At 45.1% G+C, this 24,946-nt stretch overlaps 1 protein-coding gene across 6 annotated transcripts in view; it reads right to left on the bottom strand.

The window, feature by feature from the left end:
• Positions 1-24,946, bottom strand: part of LOC147121239 (exportin-1) — a 69,297-nt gene that overhangs the window by 23,359 nt on the left and 20,992 nt on the right. For all 6 annotated transcript variants that reach the window (XM_085981446.1, XM_085981449.1, XM_085981448.1 and 3 more), the window contains 7 exons: positions 23,042-23,200; positions 22,728-22,925; positions 22,141-22,279; positions 17,045-17,226; positions 6,019-6,175; positions 4,388-4,551; positions 4,074-4,208 (listed from right to left, as the gene is read on the bottom strand). In XM_085981446.1, the coding sequence (XP_085837572.1) occupies positions 4,074-4,208; positions 4,388-4,551; positions 6,019-6,175; positions 17,045-17,226; positions 22,141-22,279; positions 22,728-22,925; positions 23,042-23,200 (1,134 nt within the window). The remainder of the gene's footprint in view (positions 1-4,073; positions 4,209-4,387; positions 4,552-6,018; positions 6,176-17,044; positions 17,227-22,140; positions 22,280-22,727; positions 22,926-23,041; positions 23,201-24,946) is intronic.

Genomic DNA, 24,946 nt, shown 5'->3' on the forward strand with positions numbered 1-24,946 from the left:
GTGACCGCCCCAAGCGCGGGCGAACGTGCTAACGCCACGGTCACGTGACACCCGAAGCGCGGGAAAACACAGCCTAGCGTGATGACGTCATCACGCTCCCCACAGGACTGCGGACTCTGTCCTCGTGGCGTCCCCGCTGGGGAAAGACCTACTCTATGGCTCTCCTGCAACCATCTCACTTACCTGCTGTATTTCGTCTGCTTCCTGCATTAAAGAACTTATTTATTGTTCTCCTGAAGTCGAACTCGATTATTTAGTAGGCATTCGTCCAATACCTGCTGAGGTCAACCCGAATTCCTACACATCAACCATTACCCTCGGCTTCCCGTCTCCAAGCCAGTTTTGAATCCAATTTGACACGTTGCCCTGGATCCCATGGGCTTTTAACTTTGTGACCAGTCTGCCATGTGAAACCTTATCAAAAGCCTTGCTAAAGTCCATATACACTACATCAAATGCTCTACCCTCATTACCTCCTCAAAAAATTCAATCAAGTTTGTCAGACACGACCTTCCCTTAACAAATTCGTGCTGACTATCCTTGATTAATCAGTGTCTTTCTAAATGAAAATTTATCCTGTCCTTCAGAATTCTTTCCAATAATTTTCCCACCACCGAGGTTAGGCTGACTGGCCTGTAATTACTCGGTCTATCCTTTTCGCCCTTTTTAAACAAGGGTACCACATCAGCAGTCCTCCAGCACCACAGCTGAAGCCAGAGAGGATTGAAAAATGATGGTCAGGGCCTCTATTTCCTCTTTTGCTTTGCCTAACAGCCTGGGATACATTTCATCCAGGTCTGGGGATTTATCCACTTTGAAAGCTGCTAAACCCCTCAATACTTCCTCTCTCACTATGTTTATTTCATCTAATATTTCACATTCCTCCACCCCACCCCCCGATAGCAATGTCTGCTTCGCCCCTCTCAATGAATACTTTGCGTCTGTTTTCACAAAGAACCACATTAAGGGGCCACAGGGAGTGGGGAACTAAAGACAATCACTATGGAAATAGTACGCGGTAAAAGACGACAAGTCCCCTGGACCAGATGGCCTGCATCCCAGGGTCTTAAAAGAAGTGGCTGCAGAGATACTGGATGCATTGGTTGCAATATAGCAAAATTCCCTGGACTCTGGAGAGGTCCCAGCAGATTGGAAAACCGCTAATTTAACACCCCTATTTAAGAAAGGAGGGAGACAGAAAGTAGGAAACTATAGACCAGTTAGCCTAACATCTGTCGTTGGGAAAATGCTGGAGTCCTTCATTAAGGAAGCAGTAGCAGGGCATTTGGAAAAACATACTGCAGTCAAACAAACAGTCAGCATAGTTTTAGGAAAGGGAAATCAGGTTTAACAAATTTGCTGGAGTTCTTTGAGGATGTAACAAGCAGGGTGGACAAGGGTGAGCCAGTGGATGTGATGTATTTGGATTTCCAGAAGGCATTCGATAAGGTGCCACATAAAAGGTTACAAGATAAGAGCTCACGGAGTTGGGCGTAATATATTAGCATGGATAGAGAATTGGCTAACTAACAGAAAACAGAGTCGGGATAAATGGGTCATTTTCTGGTTGGCAAACAGTAACTAGTGGGGTGCCACAAAGATCAGTGCCGGGGCCCCAACTATTTACAATCTACATTAATGACTTTGATGAAGGGAATCAAGTGTAATGTAGCCAAGTTTGCGGATGATACAAAGACGGGTGGGAAAGCAAGTTGTGCAGAGGACTCAAATAATATGCAAAGGGATATAGACAGGCTAAGTGAGTGGGCAAACATTTGGCAGATGGAGTATAATGTGGGAAAGTGCGAGGTTATCCACTTTGGCAGGAAAAATAAAAAAGCAAACTATTATTTAAATAGGGAGAGATTACAAAATGCTACAGTTCAGAGGGACCTGGGGGTCCTTGTGCATGAAACACAAAGTTAGCATGTAGGTACAGCAAGTAATCAAAAAGGCAAATGGAATGTTGGCCTTTATTTCAAGGGGGTTGGAGTATAAAAGCAGGGAAGTCCTGCTACAACTGTACAGGGTATTGGTGAGACCACAGAGTACTGCGTACAGTTTATTTAAGGAAGGATATACTTGCATTGGAGGCAGTTCAGAGACGATTCACTAGGTTAATTCCAGAGATGAGGGGCTTGACTTATGAGGAAAGGTTGAGCAGGCTGGGCCTATACTCATTGGAATTTAGAAGAATGAGAGGTGATCTTATTGAAACATATAAGATACTGAGGGGGGTCGACAGGGTAGATGCAGAGAGGATGTTTCCCCTCATGGGTAAATCTAGAACTCAGGGGCACAGTCTCAGAATAAAGGGTCGCCCTTTTAAAACTGAGAGGAGGAGGAACTTCTTCTCTGAGGGTTGTAAATCTGTGGAATTCTCTGCCCCAGAGAGCTGTGGAGGCTGGGTCATTAAATACATTTAAAGTGAAAATAGAAAAATTTTTGCAAGATAAGGGAGCAAAGGGTTATGGGGAGCAGGCAGGGAAGTGGCTTTGAGCCCTAGATCAGCCATGATCTTACTGAATGGCGGAGCAGGCTCAAGGGGCCAAGTGGCCTATTCCTGCTCCTATTTCTTATGTTCTTATGTTCCTACTGACGTCCAGGGGGCTCTAGATTTGTTAGTCCACCTTTTTTCTTTAAGGGCACATGTTTGGTCTGAACCCTCCAGATCTCCTCCTTGAATGCCTCCCACTGCTCGAACACTGATTAACCTTCAAGTAGCTGTTTCCAGTCCACTATGGCTAAATCTTCTGAGCTTAGCAAAATTTGCTTTTGCCTAATTTACCAATGTTCCCTGTAATTATTTTTAGGTCACGCGTCCCATTCAGAATTTCACGCATGCGTTTTTTCCCCATTTTAAAGCCAGTTCACCAGCTGTGCGGAACTCCGGAGCGCTGCGCTGCTTAAAGGAAACATTGGAGAGGATTCAATAATGCTTTATGTGGTCCAGCCAGATCTGGCGATGGATGGTTAAACCAGTTGTCCGCCAAAGATGTTCAAATCTGCATCCCTTGGACTTAAGGGAGCGGAGATGAGGGGTATACCGGGGGAACAACTAGGGTGAGAGTGTGTGTAATGGTTTTAATGGGAACAAGGGCATCAAAGGTAGTGGAGAGGGTATGATGTAGCAAATCGGAAGCTGCAGAAATGTTATGATGAATTGTAGGCCAACGGCTAGATAGTTAGGAATTTGAAAGTGCAGTAAGTATTTAAGGGAGATATTTTTCCAGGGACATACACAGAAAAAAGTGGGGTTGAGAGAGGGAAGGGGAATAGGAGTAGAGAGCAATACAAGGAAATGAAATATAGATAGCTCAAGTGATTTTTAAAAACAGGCTTACCCTGTAACAAATATAAAATACAAAAGTGTGTCTATTTTACCACGGCCAACACCGTGCTGCATTTTTTCCTTATTCATCCATTTTCAAGACACACTGTCAGTTGCAGAACATACGCCATACTAGGCTCACATACCTTAAACTCAGCTAGTTTTGCAAGATTAAAAAAAGCTGTGGTTGATGCTTAAAAGTCTAAAAAATGCACAATCACAATTTCTGTATAAGTCTAATTTCAGTACAGGGAGAGATACAAGGAATGATTCAATCCCATTACTTTCTTTTTACAATTCTAATCAAATGTCCATCTTTTTTGTGTATTTGTATTTTTCTAATGCCCACAATATTTGCTGAAACAGGAATACTGTGATGTGGGGGGAGGGGAGGGGTAAAAAAAGAAAAAAAATCAGCCTGTAAAAGGACCACCACCACAAAAATCAAGTCAACTATGCCATACAACATGCTGCAAGATACATGCTTTACAATAAATGGTATTCAGGGCTCACTAGGAAAGCTTAATAAACACAGTTAAAAGGAAAAAGCTACAGGGGGTGGGAAAGAAGCAGCATTTAAACATTTATGTAGGGTCAAGTAAGTCATTTCAATTACTCCAGTTTGAACAAGTTATGAAATCTCAAGAATCACTATGTGGCAAAAGGTTGGTACACTTAACTTTTAATAAATTACATGCACAAGTAAACTTTACAGTATTTAATTTAAAATGTCGTTACTTACTTTAGTTGCCTGCTGAATTATACTGTCCCAGACCTGATTTGGCAGCATCATATATTTTTCTATTAAATGTTCTTGTACTGCCTGGTCAGTCTGAGCACCTATCATATAACCAACTGCTTCATAAAACGTGTGAACCTATTGAAAATAAGAATATAAATTTATTTTAAACCAGAATTATGCAAAAATAGGAAAAGGAAAGTAAACGAGATTTAACATTGAATTATTAACATGTCAACCTTTCAATCCACACATATGCTTCTAACCTCTGAATGTCTAAATATAAATTCCTTTCAAAACAATCTATGTAACCTTACCTGCTGTGGCTGAAGATCACAAATTATAGTATTAATATTATTCAAGATCTCATCAATGAATGGCATTACTTCTCCAACTTGGACCTGAACAAAGTGTCGACGACATTTTTGAGCAATTTTAATGAAAGTATCACAAGCCATATCTTGAACTCCATCGTGGGTTTCTAAATTCATAAAGAAAAAAAAACTATGACCTAATGTTTTGCCACAAAGACTGCGCTAAACAATAAAAAAGGGAAAAAAGTTCTGGTCAGCAAAACCCAATTACAATTTATTCAGGGATCAACTGATCATGCTCATCTTGCATGAATGCAGACAGCACAATACCACATCAGGAGCAGATGAAGGGCATGGAATGTCATCTTGGCTAAGTTAGTGGCACTCTCACCTCAGAACCAGAAGGTTGTTGGGGTTTCAAGTCCTACTATTGGTATTGACCACATTACATAGACTAATGCAGTAATGGAAGAGTGCCACATCATCATGGGTGCATCCTTCAGCTGTTAAATCAAGGTCTTATCTGCCTATTCCAGCGGTTCAGGTGAATGTTAGAAATAGCATCCTCCTATTTTGGCTGCTGTTTGGAACTTCTTGTGCACAGAATAGCTGTTAAATTTGTCTGGAAACAAACAGTTGCTCCCCTTCAAAGTAATTATTTGCATGTGAAGCACTTTTGAGATCTTTATGCACTGACATTGTATCTGGCCAGATAGTCAACAAATAAAATAGAACCCAATCTGACTTTCTAAATAAACTTGTGCATCACTGCCCTCAATATACTCACATTTAATGAGAACCAAGACAGATCTGCTTATTTATGTGATGAAATGAAGACATCAACTTAAGCAAAATACTAGATTTCTCTTGCCAAACAATATTCTTTCCTCTTGTATTTTCAAATAGCTCATTGATAGCAACCATGAATTTAATGTTAATAGTTAATATTTACATTAAATATTAATGTTCAATTGTGATGGTAGCGGTAGTTTCTAACCTAACTTAAGCCGGCACTCAGGAATGACTGGAGATTGTAGATCCACTCACTATGACTTCAAGCACTATTTCAAAATCAAATTTATTTATTTTTTGCAGGTTAGATATATTGGGCTGTTCCCTTAATTTACATCTTTATACAAATATCCAGGAATTCAACTTTAAAAATTAACATCCATTAGATGGAATGCATTACTACAAATGTTTGTTGAATAGATTCCTCCAGTGCTGAAATTTTTGATTCTGCAATTAGGTTTATCCTACAGCTGTGGAAGAAATGTCTGGAGGATAGCAGGCCACCACAGAAAAAAGTTCCGTGAAGAGGGTTGAATATTCTGAAGTTTTGTTGGTCTCAATTTTTTGGAATTTTCATGGTGCATTCTGCCTTAAGATTAAACAGAGATCATATTAAAGGTGTACTGTACATGGTCTTCAGAAGAAGCTGGTTTGATGGGCCGAGTATCCCTTTCTAGTTGCTTGCTTGTGTTCTTATCACCTAAAATGTCTGGGAGGCCCCTTCAATTTCAGTTGTGGGCAAGAGATCCAAACTCCAAGAATACTGGTTACCAGCAGTTTTCTTTAAATACACAACATTTAAAAAAAATGCATTTCTTCCTTTTCCAATCTGACACACTTACCATGCATAAATTCAAACAGTTTGTTAACCACAGTCTTTAAAAACTTCCAGTGCGCTCTCAAGAAACGTGGGTACTGACCCACAATATACATGATATTTGAAGCAATAATGGCTTTGTTGTCTTTACCCCTCTTTTGTTCACACAATCCCAATAGATCCTATGGAGTTAAAACAATACATATATTACAACTCAAATACAAACAGAAAATTGATGTGACCATGCAAAACTAGATTTAGGCACGAGATTCAAAAGCTTTTTGTTTCTAGCAAAAAAGATTTATTTTATGAGATGGATGAAAGAGACGCAGTGTTTTTTTATAACTTTTTCCAGTGGAAGAAAGGTTAGAAAGTATAGAGTGGGGTATATTAGATAGACATTAAGTAAAATTATTCTTTTAAAAAAAGTGAATAAAGAGGTGGATTTATGAAGGGAAGACCTGGTGAGGAGAAGTAACATGCTTGATTATTTTCTACCTAAAGTGACTTAGAAGGCTGTCCAAGGGGGGGGGGGGGGGAAAGAAGAGAAGAGCAGAATAGAAATGTGGTAGTGATAGGGGACTCGATAATTAGGGGGATCGGTAACATCCTCTGCAGCCAAGAACAAGAATCTCGAAGGATGTGTTGCCTACCTGGTGGCTGGAGAGGAACTTGGAAAGGGAGGGGGTAAATCCAGTTGTCGTGGTTCATGTTGGAACAAACGACATAGGTAGAACAGGGAGGCGGTCCTGCTGAAAGAGTATCAGGAGTTAGGCTCTAATTAAAAAGCAGGACCGTGAGGGTAAAATAATCCCTGGATTATTGCCCAAGCCACGTGCAAATTGGCATAGAAGCAGACAGATCAGGATTATTAACACATGGCTAAAGGGCTGGTGTAGGAAAGCGGGGTTCCTTTTCATGGGACACTGAAGGAGCTGTACTGATGGGACGAGCTCCACCTGAACTGAGATGGGACCAGTGTCCTAGCGGAAAGGGTAAATCCTCTTCTTAGGCAGTCCCTCGGAACCAAGGATGACATGCTTCCACATTAAAAATGAGTTCGCAGGTGACTGATTAGTCCAATGTCTGTGTCACAGGTGGGGCAGACGGTGGGTGGGGTGCTTGGCTTCCGCTTGCTCCTGGCGAAGAGACTCGGTGTTCGGCGCCTTCCCGGATGCTTCTCCTCCACTTTGTGCGATCTTGGGCCAGGGATTCCCAGGTGTCTGTGGGGATGTTACACTTTTTCAAGGAGGCTTTGAGGGTGTCCTTGAAGCGTTTCCTCTGCCCACCTGGGGCTCTCTTGCCGTGCCGGAGCTCCGAGCAGAGTGCTTGTTTTGGGAGTCTCGTATCGGGCATGCAGACAATGTGACCCGTCCATCGGAGCCGATCGAGCGTGGTCAAAGCTTCGATGCTGGGGATGTTGGCCTGAGCAAGAACACGGACATTGGTACGCCTATCCTGCCAATGGATTTGCAGGATCTTGCGGAGGCAGCGTTGGTGGTACCTCTCCTTAGTGCCGGGTTGGAGGTCCTGGTCTTCAAACACTCTCTTCCTCAGGCGACCGAAGGCTGCACTGGCACACTGAAGGCGGTGTTGGACTTCGTTGTTGACGTCTGCCCTTGTTGACAGTAGGCTCCCGAGGTATGGAAAGTGGTCCACGTTGTCAAAGGCCTTGTCGTGGATTTTGATAATTGGGGGGCAGTACTGTGTGGCAAGGGCAGGTTGGTAGAGGACCTTTGTCTTACGGATGTTTAGTGTAAGGCCCATGCTCTCGTACGTTTCGGTGAAGGTGTTGACGATGGTTTGGAGTTCGACCTCCGAGTGAGCACAGACGCAAGCGTTGTCTGCATACTGTAATTCGACGACAGAGGATCTGGACTGGAGGCGACGGGAACAGTTTCCCGTTTGTTCTGTAAATTAGCTCCACTCCAGTGGGGAGCTTACGGAGGGCGAGATGGAGCATTGCAGCAAGGAAGATCGAGAAGAGCGTTGGTGCGATGACACAGCCTTGCTCGACCCCGGTTCGTACGTGAATTGGGTCTGTGGTGGAACCGTTGGTCAGGATCACGGCTTGCATGTCATCATGTAACAGGCGGAGGATAGTGACAAACTTTTGAGGGCAGCCGAATTTGAGGAGCACACTCCATAATCCCTCACGGTTGACAGTGTTGAAGGCCTTTGTGAGATCAAGGAAGGCCATGTACAGCGGTTGGTGCTGTTCCCTGCATTTCTCTTGTAATTGTAAATAGAGAGGTGACAAAGGCTTTAAACTACCAAGATCGGGGAAGGGATCTACAAGAAACGTACCAGCCTAATTATAAACAAAACCGGAAGAGAGAGCATAGGAAACAATAAAGTAAGGGAGGACATTGATGGCAAGGGAATAAAGAGTTATAGAACATGAGTCTAAAAAGATGGTTAAACATGAAGAGAGAGGAAATCCTATTAAAAATTAGTTAAACTGTCTGTACAGCAATGCAGTGTCCATAATAAAACAGATGAGCTAGAGGCAATCATGCATTGCGAGGAACCAGACAAAGTAAGGATTACTGAGACTTGGCTACAGTTAAACATTGCAGGGTATAACATGTTTAGAAAAGTTAGAGCGGGAAAAAGGGGAGGTGGAGTAGCTGTACTTATTAGGGATAACATAATGGCAGTAGAAAAAAGTGACGCAGCTATCAACAAGACAAAAATAGAATCCATATGGATAGAGATAAAAGATAATAAAGGATCGATCACATTAATAGGCATAGTCTACAGACCACCTAATAGTGGAAGGGAGGTGGAGGAAGAAATATGCAGACAAATTAGGGAAATGAGTAAAAAACATAGAATCTTCATCAGGGGGGATTTCAACTACTCAGATATTAAATGGACAGAAGAGGTAGGTAAAGGGGATAAGGGAATGGATTTCCTACAATGTGTACAGGACTTCTTTCTAATCCAATATTTAAAAAGCCCAACAACAATTTGTATTTATATAGCACCTTTAACTTAGTAGAACATCCCAAGACGTTGCACAGGAGTATTGCAAGACAAAAAAATTGACACCGAGCCACATAAGGATAAATTAGGGCAGGTGACCAAAAGCTTGGTCGAAGAGGTAGGTTTTAAGGAGCGTCTTAAAGGAGGAAAGAGAGGTAGTGAGGCGGAGGGGTTTAGGCAGGGAATTCCAGAGCTTAGGGCCTAGGCAACAGAAGGCACAGCCACCAAAGGTTGAACAATTATAATCAGGGATGCTCAAGAGGGCAGAATTAATTAGAGGAGCGCAGATATCTCAAGTGGGTTGTGAGGCTGAAGGAGATTACAGAGATAGGAGATTACAAGGGAGGATTCGCTATTGGATCTAGTAATGGGGAATGAACCAGAGCAGATAAGAAGTAAAAGCAGAGGAACATCTAGGCAATAGTGACCATAATATAATATACTTTTAAGATAATAATTGAGAAGGACATAAGTATGACAAAAATCAGGGTAACAGATTGGAGAAAAGCTGATTGGGCAACAAAATTGGCAAACAACAATGTAGAACAGCAATGGGAAACATTTAAAACGGCGTTCAACAGAGTGCAGGAACAATATATTCCGCTAAAAGGAAAGAACCAACTAAACACTAATGAGACTCCATGGATGAATAAAGCCATAAGGAAACAATTGAGGGTAAGGAAAGAGGCATACATTAAGTACATAGACAGCAGGGAAGTGCATGATAAGGGAGAATACGAAGAGATTAGGAGAGAAGTCAAAAAAATGAGGAAGGCAAAGAGGAACTATGAAATTATCAAGGAACATAAAACAAAATAGTAAAATATTTTACAGGCACATCAATAAAAAAAGGTTGGGATGGGAATAAGGCCATTAAGGGATAGACAGGATAATACCACCGGTAACAATAGAGAGATGGCAGAAATATTAAATAATTATTTTGCTCCAGTATTTACCAGGGAGATAGACCATCTGGACATGACATTGGATAATGAGGTTAGTAATGAGATAAATGCATTTAAAATTTAAAAAAGGGGATATATTAAATAAACTAATCAAACTCAAAGAGGATAAAACCCCATGTCCGGATGGATTGCATCCACGCATTTTAAAAGAATCTAGGGAAGAGATAGCAGAGGCATGACTACACATGTGACCTGACCGGTCGACCAATCGGTGCGTGTGTGGGCGGGCCTTATCCTTCTGAACCGAGGTGAGTGGCCTGCCATCTTGATTTTCCACGATTTCCCCCCCCCACACTTTCTGTGTGTTAGGGAACTAAGGTAAATATTTCAATTATGTGTTAGGCAATTAATTAACAATTTATTTGAGTTTTATATTGTGTTTAGCAACCCCCCCCCCCCCTCCTCCTCCTCACCCTCGCGCAGGGGGGACTCGGGGCCTGAAGCTGAAAAAATTTCTCTCTCTCTCTCTTTCTTCCCTCTCTCTCTCTCCTTCTCCTCTTCCCTCTCTCCCCTTCTCCTCTTCCCCCTCTGTCTCTCTCTACTTCCCCCTCTCAGGTGTCGCGGACGGAGCGCGGGCGCACCGCCCGAAGTTTCCCGCTCGCTAACGGCCTTGCCGGCTCCCGCGGGCCGCCCGCACTGACCGCGCATGCGCCGCCCGCACTCACCGTGCATGCGCCGCCCGCACTCACCGTGCATGCGCCGCCCGCACTCACCGTGCATGCGCCGCCCGCACTCACCGTGCATGCGCCGCCCGCACTCACCGTGCATGCGCCGCCCGCACTCACCGTGCATGCGCCGCCCGCACTCACCGTGCATGCGCCGCCCGCACTCACCGTGCATGCGCTGCCCGCCCGCCCGCAGCGGCCGTCCATCAGCCGCGCGATACGCGGGGGACCTCAGCAACGGCACCGGACCTCAGGCGCTAGGCAGGGGGAGGGGCCGGAAAGAGGGACAGAGGGGAGTGGGGGAGGGGAGGGAGTGGAGGGGTGGGGGGGAGAGTGGAGGGGGGGGGGGGGGGGAGTGGAGGGGTGGGGGGAGGGGAGGGAGGGAGAGAGAGGGGAGGGGAGAGGAGGGGAGGGAGGGAGAGAGGGGAGGGGAGGGAGGGGAGAGAGGGGAGGGGGGGGAGAGAGGGAGAGAGGGGAGGGAGAGAGGGGAGGGAGGGAGAGAGGGGAGGGAGGGAGAGAGGGGAGGGAGGGAGAGAGGGGAGGGAGGGAGAGAGGGGAGGGGAGGGAGAGAGGGGAGGGGAGGGAGAGAGGGGAGGGGAGGGAGAGAGGGGAGGGGAGGGAGAGAGGGGAGGGGAGGGAGGGAGAGAGGGGAGGGAGGAGGGAGGGAGAGAGGGGAGGGAGGGAGAGAGGGGAGGGAGGGAGAGAGGGGAGGGAGGGAGAGAGGGGAGGGAGGGAGAGAGGGGAGGGAGGGAGAGAGGGGAGGGAGGGAGAGAGGGGAGGGAGGGAGAGAGAGAGGGGAGGGAGAGAGAGAGGGGAGGGAGAGAGGGGAGGGGAGAGAGGGGAGGGAGAGAGGGGAGGGGAGAGAGGGGAGGGGAGGGAGGGGAGGGGAGAGGAGGGGAGGGAGGGAGAGAGGGGAGGGGGGGAGAGAGGGGAGGGGGGGAGAGAGGGGAGGGGGGAGGGAGAGGAGGGGAGGGAGGGAGAGAGGGGAGGGAGGGAGAGAGGGGAGGGAGGGAGAGAGGGGAGGGAGGGAGAGAGGGGAGGGAGGGAGAGAGGGGAGGGAGGGAGAGAGGGGAGGGAGGGAGAGAGGGGGAGGGAGGGAGAGAGGGGAGGGAGGGAGAGAGGGGAGGGAGGGAGAGAGGGGAGGGAGGGAGAGAGGGGAGGGAGGGAGAGAGGGGAGGGAGGGAGAGAGGGGAGGGAGGGAGGGAGGGGAGGGGAGGGAGGGAGAGAGGGGAGGGAGGGAGAGAGGGGAGGGGAGGGAGAGAGGGGAGGGAGGGAGAGAGGGGAGGGAGGGAGAGAGGGGAGGGAGGGAGAGAGGGGAGGGAGGGAGAGAGGGGAGGGAGGGAGAGAGGGGAGGGAGGGAGAGAGGGGAGGGGAGGGAGGGAGAGAGGGGAGGGAGGGAGAGAGGGGAGGGAGGGAGAGAGGGGAGGGAGGGAGGGAGGGAGAGAGGGGAGGGAGGGAGGGGAGGGAGGGAGGGGAGGGAGGGAGAGAGGGGAGGGAGGGGGGGAGGGGAGGGAGAGAGGGGAGGGGAGGGAGAGAGGGGAGGGAGGGAGAGAGGGGAGGGAGGGAGAGAGGGGAGGGAGGGAGAGAGGGGAGGGAGGGAGAGAGGGGAGGGAGGGAGGGAGGGGAGGGGAGGGAGAGAGGGGAGGGGAGGGGAGGGGAGGGAGAGAGGGGAGGGAGGGAGAGAGGGGAGGGAGGGAGAGAGGGGAGGGAGGGAGAGAGGGGAGGGAGGGAGAGAGGGGAGGGAGGGTGAGAGGGAGAGAGGGGAGGGAGGGAGAGAGGGAGAGAGGGGAGGGAGGGAGAGAGGGGAGGGAGGGAGAGAGGGGAGGGAGGGTGGGAGAGAGGGGAGGGAGGGAGGGAGAGAGGGGAGGGAGGGAGGGAGAGAGGGGAGGGAGGGAGGGAGAGAGGGGAGGGGGGAGAGAGGGGAGGGAGGGAGAGAGGGGAGGGAGGGAGAGAGGGGAGGGAGGGAGAGAGGGGAGGGAGGGAGAGAGGGGAGGAGGGAGAGAGGGGAGGGAGGGAGAGAGGGGAGGGAGGGAGAGAGGGGAGGGAGGGGAGAGAGGGGAGGGAGGGAGAGAGGGGAGGGAGGGAGAGAGGGGAGGGGAGGGGAGGGAGGGAGGGGAGGGAGGAGGAGGGGGAGGGGAGGGAGGGAGGGAGAGTGGGAGGGAGGGAGAGAGGGGAGGGAGAGAGGGGAGGGAGGGAGAGAGGGAGGAGGGGAGAGAGGGGGAGGGAGGGAGAGAGGGGAGGGAGGGAGAGAGGGGAGGGAGGGAGAGAGGGATAGGACAGGGAGAGGACATGACAGGGAGAGGGGACACACACAGGGGCAGGGAGACCAAACGCCCCAAAATTGCCCTCGCGCCCCAAAATTGCCCTCGCAACGCGGGGCTCGCTAGGCAGGGGGAGGGGCCGGAGAGAGGGACAGAGGGGAGTGGGGGAGCGGGCAGGGAGAGGGAGAGGGGAGAGAGAGAGAGGGGAGGGGAGAGAGGGGAGGGGAGGGGAGAGAGGGGAGGGGAGAGAGGGGAGGGGAGAGAGGGGAGGGGAGAGAGGGGAGGGGAGAGAGGGGAGGGGAAGGAGAGAGGGGAGGGGAGGGAGAGAGGGGAGGGGAGGGAGAGAGGGGAGGGAGGGATAGGACAGGGAGAGGACATGACAGGGAGAGGGGGGACACACAGGGGCAGGGAGACCAAACGCCCCAAAATTGCCCTCGCAACGCGGGGCTCCCCAGCTAGTATTTAATAATTCATTAGAAAAAGGTGTAGTGCCAGAGGGCTGGCGGATAGCTAACGTAATACCTATATTTAAGGGGGATAGACCATGTCCAGGGAATTATAGACCAGTCACCTTAACATCGGTGGTAGGAAAAATAATGGAATCCGTACTAAAAAGGACAAAATAGAACATATAGAAACCGAAAACATAATAATGAAGTCAGCATGGATTTCAAAAGGGAAAGTCTTGCTTGATCAACCTCATTGAATTTTTTGAAGTAGACAATGGTAATGCAGTAGATGTAATTTATCTAGAGTTTCAAAAGGCCTTCGATAAGGTATCCCATAATAGACTGATGAACAAGGTCAGAGAATGCGGAGTCAGGGGACAAGTAGCAGAATGGATAGCTAGCGGGCTTCAAGACAGAAAGCAGAGAATAGGGGTAAAAGGTAGCGATTCAGTGGCAGAAGGTGGGTAGTGGGGTTCCACAAGGATCAGTACTGGGACCACTGTTGTTCACAATTTAGATTAACGATTTAGACTTTGGAATCAAAAACACAATTTCTAAATTTGCGGATGACACCAAATTTGGGGGGGAAATAGTCAATACTGAGGAGGACTGCAACAAATTACAGGAGGACTAAAACTTGCAGAATGGGCATATACTTGGCAAATGAAGTTCAACACAGATAAATGTGAGGTATTACATTTTTGGTAGGAAGAATAGGGAGGTCACTTATTACTTGGAGGGTGCGAGTCTAGGTAGGAACAAAGGGATTTCGGAGTACAAATACACAAATCGCAAAGTTGCGACATAGGTTAGCAAGGCCATAAAAAAAGTAAACCAAGCATTAGGGTTTATTTCTAGAGTTATAGAATTGAGAAGCAGCGAAGTTATGCTAAACTTGTGTCGAACCGGAGTACTGCGTACAGTTCTGGTCACCATATTATAAAAAGGATATAGAAGCACTGGAGAGGGCGCAGAGAAGATTTATAAGGATGATACCAGAAATGCAAGGGTATACACATCAGGAAAGGATGAACAGGCTGGGTCTCTTTTCTCTTGGAAAAAAGGCTGAGGGGTGATCTAATAGAGGTCTTAAATTATGAAAGGTTTTGATAGAGTGGATAGAGAGAGAATGTTTCCACTTGTGGGGAGGAGCATAACTAGAGGCCATCAATACAAGATAGTCACCAAGAAATCCAATAGGGAATTCAGAAGAAACTTATTTACCCAAAGAGTGGTGAGAATGTGGAACTTTACCACGGAGTGGTTGAAGTGAAAAGTATAGATGCATTTAAAAGGAGGCTAGACAAGCATATGAGGGAGAAGGGAATAGAGGGTTATGCTGATAGATTTAGATGAAGACGGGAGGAGGCTCGAGCGGAGCATAAACACCGACATGGACTGGCCTGGACCAATTGGCCTGTTTCTGTGCCGTATGTTCTATGTAAGTTGCTTTTAATTGTCTTAAAATGGCACTAAATGTAGTTACGGGGAAACTAGATAAGCACGAGGGAGCAAGGAATAGAAACACAGAAAAATAGGAGCAGGAGTAGGCCATTCAGCCCTTCAAGCCTGCTCTGCCATTCAATATTATGTCTGATCCTCTATCTCAATACCATATTCCCGCTCTCTCACCTCCCCCATAGCCCTTGATGCCTTTTGTGTCTAGAAATCTATCTATCTCCTTCTTAAATAGAAGGATGTGCTGATCGGGTATGGTGAAGAGGGGTGGGAGGCTCGTGTGGAGCCAAAACACCAGCATGGACCAGTTGGGGTGAATGGTGTGTTTCTGTGCTGTAATTTCTATGTAGTTAAAAAGGGAGTGGAGGGAGGGGAAACCATCGAGTCCAAAAAGCAATCCTCAGGTGATAACCACGTTATATATAAATATTTAAAAAATGCAAGTTTCCTATATAGTTATATACTTCTGCAACAGGTTCATACATAAAGCTTTCAACAGAAACAAAAGTCAACTTTAAAATAAGCAGTGAGAATTTAAAAAAAAAGTTATTCACAAAGCTAAGTAGAGGAGGGAAACCACACAGCCCATATAGCTCACTCTTCGATATTATATGAACCATGACTTCTTGCTGTTTTTGTTCCCTTTCCACAAGTAGTCTACCCTCAATTATGGGTCTTCCCCTGGTATTCAGGACCACTGGTTGCAGCTACTGGTTGGCCTCCAATAATGAAATCTCCCTCTACCAATGCATGCTTATTCTCATGTATAGTGTCATTCTTTTCCCCATAGGTAACCCCTTGCTCCAAAGTGCCATTATATTGCTCTCAATTACTCTTCCTTGTGCCTACATTCCTATCCTCATCATAAGCATCAAGACCTATATATACCTATTGGACAATTCCACCCACCTTGGTTTTCATGTACTGGTTCCTTCAGTCTCCTCTTACAAGCAGGTCACCCACATCTCTCCTGAAGACAAAAAATCACCCACATCCTCCCCCCATCTTCACTATTCTGTGGGGTGACCACCTTCAGCGAGGGTTCTGCTAGAAACACTTGCTCTCGCATATGCTGCACAATGTTGCCCTCAAGCTCATGTTCCTCTGTTCAAGCAACACAACGCTGACCCTTCAGGAATATGCACTCTGCCCGATTACTTTGCAGGATATCCGACATCATCTATACTGCTGTATCATTCATATTGCTTACATCACAAGTCTAGCTCCTGATCCCACCATTCACCAGCTGATATACTACTCTCAAGTACTAACTCACAAATTAAAAACTTTCCTGTTCAACCTGTGGTTATAGATTCAGGTACACTCCTTTTCAGTGCTAAACTTCCAATTTGCCCAAATTCTCTCATCCTCTCTTTGTGCAACCTTACAGTTATCTTCTCAGTCAGCCTTCAATTTCTCATTAATTTTTTGTTAAAAAAAACCTTTCAATCCCACATACTACCATAATACATTAAATGTTATAACTTGAATAATCTTGATATGCAAGATTAACATACCCTTGCTTCCTATTAAATTACAATATTTAATGTACTGTAACTATCTTTTAAAAATACTGTAAACAGATAAACAGGCCCTTGACGTAGAAGTGGAAGCTGGTGAGTGATTTGGCGAGAGCATGGGTCTCCATTAGCATCAGAATGCTTAAATTCATCCACAATGAAGTCACTGATAGCGTGGACCTTGTTCACCAGTAAGAATATTCTGGTTGGAGGAGTTAATACTCAAGGAAAGAGCCGTTTGCTGGGTTTAGAGAATGACAGTGTGGGTTGCTGCTCTGGAGAGCCAGAGGCAGATACAGTGATAGGAGTGGACTCATTCAAGGGGCATTTGATCCAGTGGCAGGAAAGAAAGAGAGGGGGAGTGGTGTCAAGTTAGGCTAGGGAGGCATGGGGGAGATAGAAAAAACAGACATGGTGGTAGGAAGAGAGAATGGAGAGTAGGAGCAAGGAAGAGCCCAGAAATAGCCAGAGAGAAAAGCAGGAATGGTAGTTTGGGTCTGGAGCAGCAGCCAATATGTGCATGTAAAGTGGACAGAGACACCCCATGGATTATATGTAACAGTGGCAGAGAGCTGAGCATTGTGTTGTTCTAGTTCTCCATATAATGTCAGATCTGGTAAATTTACTCAAAGTGGAATGTTGCAATAATTTGGCAGCCCTCAAATTATTCACATTTGTTACCCCCACTAAAAGCAGTTCCTGATTTTCCATATGAAGTCGTATCAGCAACATTCAATGCACTTACTTTTATTACAGTCACCAGAAATCTCTTCTCATCTTCCTCGTGCATAGCACCACTAATTGAGCCAATAGCCCAACAGAGTGTGTTTAAATTCTTCCATGACCATTCAGTACCATTCACCTGATTGTGAAGTTTGTCAGTCATAATTCGTTCAGTATCTGCATAGTCCAAATGAGTGAGGTACACTGCAAAAAAAAGTTTAATTTCTAGAACAGTGTATTCTACTTTAGACATCGTTACGAAGATAGTTAATATTTCTGTCTCTAAATTTCCTGTGTGTACAGCTACACTTTTCAAAAGATAATTTATAGGAACATAAGTAGGCCATTTAGCCCCTTGAGCCTGTCTGCCATTCAATGAGATCAAGGCTGATCTGTGACCTAACTCCATATACCCACCTTTGCCCCATGTCCCTTAAAACCTTTGGTTAACAGAAATCTATTAATCTCAGATTTAAAATTAACAATTAACCTAGCATCAGTTGCTGTTTGCGGAAGAGTTTCAAACGTCTACCATCCTGTGTGTGTAGAAGTGTTTCCTAACTTCACTCCTGAAAGGCCTGGCTCTAATTTTTAGACTATGCCTCCTAGTCTTAGATTCCCCAATCAGCGGATGTAGTTTCTCTCCATCTACTGTCAGCAATGTTCCTGCTAAGCTGCACAGCCACACTGTCTGGAGGTCCCAGGCAGGCTGTTTACATGGAAGATTTCGCGCCTGCGTAAAATTTTGAATGGGCCGCACAGCCCGTTAAAGGAACCGTGCACCCAAAATAAATTTTGGCAGGGGGAGGGGGAATGACATTGCCCATCAATTCCCCTTAATATTTTAAACTTCGATCAAATCACTCAACCGTCTAAATTCCAGGGAAAACAACCCTAGTTTGTGAAAGCGCTTTACGTAATTTAACCCTTGGGAGTCCAGATATCATTCTGGTAAATCTATGCTGCACTCCAAGGCCAATATATCCTTCCTACGGTGTGGTGCCCAGAGCTGTTCACAGTTCCCCAGGTGTTGGCTAACTGTGGCTTTGTATAGCTGTAGCATAACTTTTACCCCCTTTATATCTGGAGGATTAGAATAAAAGGCCAACATTCCATTAGCCTTTTTGATTATTTTCTGTACCGGTCCATGACATTTTAGTTACCTTATGTACATAGATGACCACCCCCCCCCCCCCAAAAAAAAGTCTCTTTGGAGCTCTACTGTTTCTATCTTTTCAGCATTAGATACAGCTGCACTATCCCTTATCCGAAACCCTTGGGACCAGATGTTTCTCGGAATTCGGAATTTTTCGGATTTCAGAATGGTATTCAGAATCAGTATGTAACACCCTAGCAGGGGTCTGGGCAGCACCCCGTAAGCAAACACATTAATATTTCTGCAGCGAACCTTATGAATATTCACACTGAGTGGGATAAATAAAGACTATAAATAGTATTACAGTTTATTTGTACAATAATAATTTGGTAAATTAAATAGTGGGATAAATATAGACCATAAATACACTAGTTACGCTCCACGAAAAAACTTTCGGTTTTCAGAGGTTTTCGGAAGTGCAGATAAGGGATAGTCTACCTGTAGTAGTCTTTTAGGTCCAAAATGGATGACCTCACATTTGCCTATTTTGCAATCCATTTGCCACAGTTTTGCCCATCGCTTAATCTAGTGATATCTCTCTAATTTTATGCCATCTATCTTTGTGTCATCAGCAAACTTGGATATGTGGGTCTCTATCCCTTCATCTAAATCGTTAATACCGTGAACAGTTGAGGCCCCAACACAGATCCTTGCGGGACACCACTAGTCACCAATGTTCCCTTCAAGCTGTACAGCACTCAAGGTCCTGCGCAGCCGGTGAGCGGACATTTAAACAGAAAAGGCGCACGTGTGGAGTTTTGAATGGCCTGCGCAGCCTATTAAAGGGGCCACGCCAACCAAAAAAAATTAAAGGGGACATTGCTAGTCACATCCTGCAAATCAGAGTATCAGGCATGACCTACCCGTTAAAAATCCATGCTAGCTCCCTCTGATCAGCTGAAAATTTTCAAAGGTGTTCAGTCACTCCATCCTTAATTATAGACTCTAGTAATTTCCCGACAGCAGATGTTAGGTTAACTTGTCTATAATTCCCTGGTTTCCCGCTCACCTTTCTTAAATAGCGGAGTGACATGCGCAATTTTCCAATCTAAAGGAATGGTTCCCGAATCGAGAATTATTTTTTTTAAAACGCTTTGGTTATGTTGTACTTTACTCAAAAATTCAAACTATGTTCTAAAATGTTTAAGCAAACTGAAGTAATACTATGCACAAGGGAAAACAGTTACTAACGAATCCACGAAAATCAATTCTCTATTGCCAAATTACACGCTAATAATGCATTCCTATTTTCTGGCTAAAAATACCATCAAGAAATAAAATTACCAGGATTAAGTGAAATAACAACAACTTGTATTTATATACCTTTAACATATTAAAACTTCCCAAGGCGCGTCACAGGAGTATAAGACAAAAAATGTGACATCAAGCCACATAAGGAGAAATTAAGGCAGATGAAAGAGGTAGGTTTTAAGGAGCATCTTAAAAAGGAGGAAAAGAGAGGTAGAGAGGCTAAGGGAGGGAATTCCAGAGCTTAGGGCCGAGGCAGCTCAAGGCATGGCCACCAATGGTTGAGCGATTATAATCAGAGATGCTCAAGAGGGCAGAATTAGAAACATGCAAGAACGCAGTAAATTATGAACACCTTCGGGACTGGCATCAACTATCTTTTTTTTTTGGAAGGTGTCCTTATTTTCAAAATGGTCATTGTATGTACTGTAAAATTTCTCAGTAAAATGGAGAGTTCTTTACCCAGCATCCATAACAGCAGAGAAACCGCTCTATCCCGGAGATAGAGCCGTGCAAGCATTCAATCTCAGATAGATTAACAGGCACTTCGAGAGGTTTAAGCTAAGTAAGGAGAGCCAACACTGATTTGTAAAAGGCAGATCGTGTTTGACTAATCTAATTGAATTTTTTGATGAAGTAACAGAGAGGGTTGATGAAGGGAATGCAATGGATGTTGTCTACATGGATTTTCGGAAGGCGTTTGACAAAGTACCACATAGAAGGCTGGTTAACAAAATTGAGGCTCATGGAATAGGTGGGTCAGTGGCAGCTTGGATAAGGAATTGGCTTAAGGACAGAAAACAGCGAGTTGTAGTAAATGGCTGATTTTTTCAGACTGGGGGATGGTAGACAGTGGTGTTCCCGAAGAGTCAGTGCTGGGGCCACTGCTTTTTTTGATATATATAAATAAATGACCTGGATATTGGAATACAGAGTAGAATTTCTAAATTTGCCGATGACACCAAACTTGGAGGTGTGGCAAATAGTGATGATGATATCAATCGACTGCAACAGGACATAGAAAGGCTAGCAGAATGGGCAGACAAGTGGCAGATGGAATTTAATACAGTGAAGTGTGAGGTAATGCATTTTGGCAGAAGGAACAGGGAGAGGCACAGTTTTAAAGAGTGTACAGGGACAGAGGGACCTATGAGTTAATGTGCATAGGTCCCTGAAGGTGGCAGGACATATGGTTAACAAAGCATATGGGATCTTGGGCTTCATAAATAGAGGTATTGAGTACAAAAGTAGAGAAGTTATGCTGAACCTTTATAAAGCACTGGTTAGGCCACAACTGGGGTATTGCATCCAGTTCTGGTCACCACACTTTAGGAAGGATGTGAAGGCCCTTGAGAGGGTGCAGAGGAGATTTACCCGAATGGTTCCAGGAATGGGGGATCTTAGCTACAAGGATGAGGGGACATAATCTTCTAATTAGAGCTAGGGCATTTAGGAGGGAAAGCAGGAAGAACTTTTTCCACATATAGGGTAGGAGGAATCATGGTTTGGACATGTCCCCTCATTCTTGATTTCCCCCATCAGAGTAAATAGTTCCTCTGTATCTACCCTATTGAATCCTTTTAACATTTTAAATACCTTGGTCAGATCACCCCTCGATTGCCTATACTCGTGGGAATACAAGCCAAGTTTATGCAACCTTTCCTCATAATTTAACCCTCTAAGCCCCGGTATCATTCTGGTGAATGTGCTGCACCCTCTCCAAGATTAATATGTCCTTCCTGAGATCCAGAGGGGGTCTGACCAAGGCTCCATACAATTGAAGCACAACTTCCTCCCCTTTGTAATCCAGCCCCCTTGAGATAAAGGCCAACATTGCATTAGCCTTTTTGATTGCTTTTTGTACCTGTCTGCTAGCTTTAAATGATGTGTACTTAGTCATAACGGCACAGAAGGAGGCCATTCGGCCCATCAAGTCTGTGCCAGCTCTCTGTAGAGCAATCCAGTCAGTCCCATTCCCCCGCTCTATCCCCGTAGCCCTGCAAGTTTATTTCCCTCAAGTGCCTATCCAGTCTCCCCTTGAAAACAGTGTGGTGATGACCTGGAATTCACTGCCAACGGAAGTGGTGGAAGCGGAGACACTCTGTTTTCAAGGGGAGACTGGATAGGCACTTGAGGGAAATAAACTTGCAGGGCTACGGGGATAGAACCGGGGATGGGACTGATTGGATTGCTCTAGAGAGCCAGCATGGACTCGATGGGCCAAATGGCCTCCTTCTGTGCCGTTATGACGATGAATTTTGACTCGAGTGATTTCTCTGCCGCTAGGAATGCTGGATAAAGAGCTCCTCATTCCACAAAAGCCATTTCTTTCATAAAACCCATTTCTTTCATAAAACCCACTGCCGCCAGCATGCTAATCTGTGTGTAGTGTGTTTTAAGTTGTAAAAAGGGCTTGGTGCATTAAAGGAAGTCAGTTGCTCATAATTTGCAAGTATTCATGGTTTCACAGTGCTTCTTGTATATTTTACCATTTAAGTGATTTGTCTCGCAATAAGTGTCTTTTTTGGGAGTGTCCGTTTATACAGGTTTCACTGTATACAAAATGCTGAATATATTTGAATAATTATCCAAAATTAAAAAATTATGGACAACGAGAGATGCAGGATAGCTATTTTAGCCATTGACATGCTTAATTTTAAACACGTTTACATCTTCAACAATACCCTAGTTGGAGAAGGAAGAGAAAACCTTACCAAGAGTTTCTCTCATATTTTTATATAAGTTGATGGAGTCAGTATCCTTCATGAACTCTCGCACAACCTCTCCTTGGTCATTTTCCACCACTAGTACTTCTTCTGGTTTGGCCATACGACTGACCATCAGGAGGCGAACCTTGAGGAAGAAATGCCGATATATATATTAAAAAAGTCTTGTATAGGGCAATCAAAGCAGGTGCTGTGGATATCAAATCGCATGGAATGATCCACAACATTCTATATACTTAAAAAGTTACACTATTTAAACAGCAATTATTTTGTTTTAGAAAAGCTTAAGATATTTACAGATAATTGTATGGACTGCTTCTGACGAAGCAGATGAACCAAGAGTGCTTATATACAATGAAGTAGGAAAATATCTTGACCCAAACAGTAAAGCAAAAGGAATGGCATACATTTCTTAAAAGAGACAACGATTTTAACTGATGGCTCCTCCGCAGGAGTAACAGCAAATCTCAAAAAACGTTACTTTAACCTATTTTTAAGTTTCTGTACAGTAATTAAAATTTACCGAAGGAATAGTAAATGGTACAGATTTCTATAAACAAATACTCAATGCTCACCTTAGACAACACTGGCAAATAAAGTTGTCTTCTCGGAGGAACATCAAAATGTTGACTTCCAGAAAGCACTGGCGATGCAGGTGTTGAGAATGGACTTTCCCTGTAGAGTTCAGAAGCCAAATGGTTCCAATACTCCAGGCAAATTTTGAAAATCTCAGTTTCCTCCACTTCAGAGACAAGCAGCATATAATGAAGAGCCTGTGGAATAAACAAAAGATTGCCTAAATTTAATTTTCTTTCTACAGCAATTACGTACAATAATTTATACCAATGTTAAGCACAATACACATTAACATTTGCTTAATCTCTCTTACCTCCATAAGGGTTTCTCTCAGATTCAATCGTTTTTCAATAAGCTGCCCATGTTCTTTCAAGAACGTACAAAGAAACAGGCTCAAGTTCTGGATGAAATTCTGTTCATCATCCTTTCCATTGGCATAAGCCACTCGAATATTGGTGTTCAAAGGAAGCATCTATCAGTAAATTTAGAAAAAACATCTCATAGGTATGACTCAGACTCTGAATCATAGTCACAATTTATTCTACTCAACTGCTGCACTAACACAAGCTCAAAACCCATCAAATCTAATGCTCATGAATCCCTTTTAGATAGGAAATAATGTAATTTGCATAAAACTGCACATGAAGCACTTGAAATCAGCCAGTAAGTTGTCACCCTGGAATAGTGTTTTGAAATCTCACTAAGACAGCAAGGTTGGGGGAGATGGAGAGAAGAGAGAAAACAAAACAAAATCTCTTTTTACATTCCCTATTTTAAGACACTGTAGAGCGGTTTTTAAAATTCTGTTCATTGAACAATAGCACCAGGACACGAGTTACTGACCACTGTAGTAGCACTAATTCTCAATGACGTCTTTGACACACTGCAATTATTTACCAAAACCCGCATATTCACCACTCATGGACTTGAAGGACCACTTTGGATTTACCACAACATTTTTATTTGCTCTGTTCAGGAGACATAAATCTTAAAGAAAGACTTGCATTTATATAGTGCCTTTCACAACCTCTGGATGTCTCAAAACAGCCAATGAAGTACTTTTGAGGTGTAGTCACTGTTGTAATGTAGGAAATGTGGCAGCCAATTTGCGCACAGCAAGCTCCCACAAACAGCAATGTGAATGACCAGATAATCTGTTTAGTGTTGTTGATTGAGGGATAAATATTGGCCAGGACAACTCCCCTGCTCTTCTTTGAATCTCTGACAGTGCAGCACTCCCTCAGTACTACACTGGAATGTCAGCCCAGACTTTTGTGCTCAAGTCTCTGGGGTGGGACTTGAATCCACAACCTTCTGACTCCGAGGCGAGAGTGCTACCAGCTGAGCCAAGGCTGACATTTTACTTCCAGCTTCTGGAGGCAAGAAGCCCATGAAGTGAAATAGACCCTTTCCCACTGTACCAAAAAATAACAGCAGTCTCTAACTTAGACATCTTTGTAACCAAAATGCACAAACACCCATTTTGTCCTTTCCAAGCACATCTCTTTGAAAAGTCCCTCCCACCTCAATCTTTTCACTGGCCATGGCAGCTCAACACCACCCCCACTATATAATTCTATAAAATACAATTCATAACATAATAAACATTAAAAAAAACTCATGCAAATTCCATACATTTACCAATACTATAATAAAATAGAAGTGCCAGGCAATGACTATCTCCAACATGCAAGAGTCTAACCACCTCCCCTTGACATTCAATGGCATTACCATCACCGAATCCCCACCATCAACATCTTGGGAGTCACCATTAACCAGAAACTTAACTGGACCAGCCACATAAATACTGCGGCAACAAGAGCAGGTCAGAGGCTAGGTATTCTGCAGCGAGTGTCTCACCTCCTGACTCCCCAAAGCCGTTCCACCATCTACAAAGCACAAGTCAGGAGTGTGATGGAATACTCGTCACTTGCCTGGATGAGTGCAGCTCCAACAACACTCAAGAAGCTCGGCGCCATCCAGGACAAAGCAGCCCGCTTGATTGGCATCCCATCCACCACCTTAAACATTCACTCCCTCCACCACCGGCGTACCGTGGCTGCAGTGTGTACCATCTACAAGATGCACTGCAGCAACTCGCCAAGGCTTCTTTGGCTGCACCTCCCAAACCCATGACCTCTTCCACCTAGGACAAGGGCAGCAGGCGCACGGGAACACCACCACCTCCAAGTTCCCCTCCAAGTCACACACCATCCTG

This window comes from Somniosus microcephalus, chromosome 3 (genome assembly GCF_052327205.1).
Source record: "Somniosus microcephalus isolate GS21.2 chromosome 3, FLI_Smic_1.0, whole genome shotgun sequence".
Classification (NCBI taxonomy): Eukaryota; Metazoa; Chordata; class Chondrichthyes; order Squaliformes; family Somniosidae; genus Somniosus; species Somniosus microcephalus.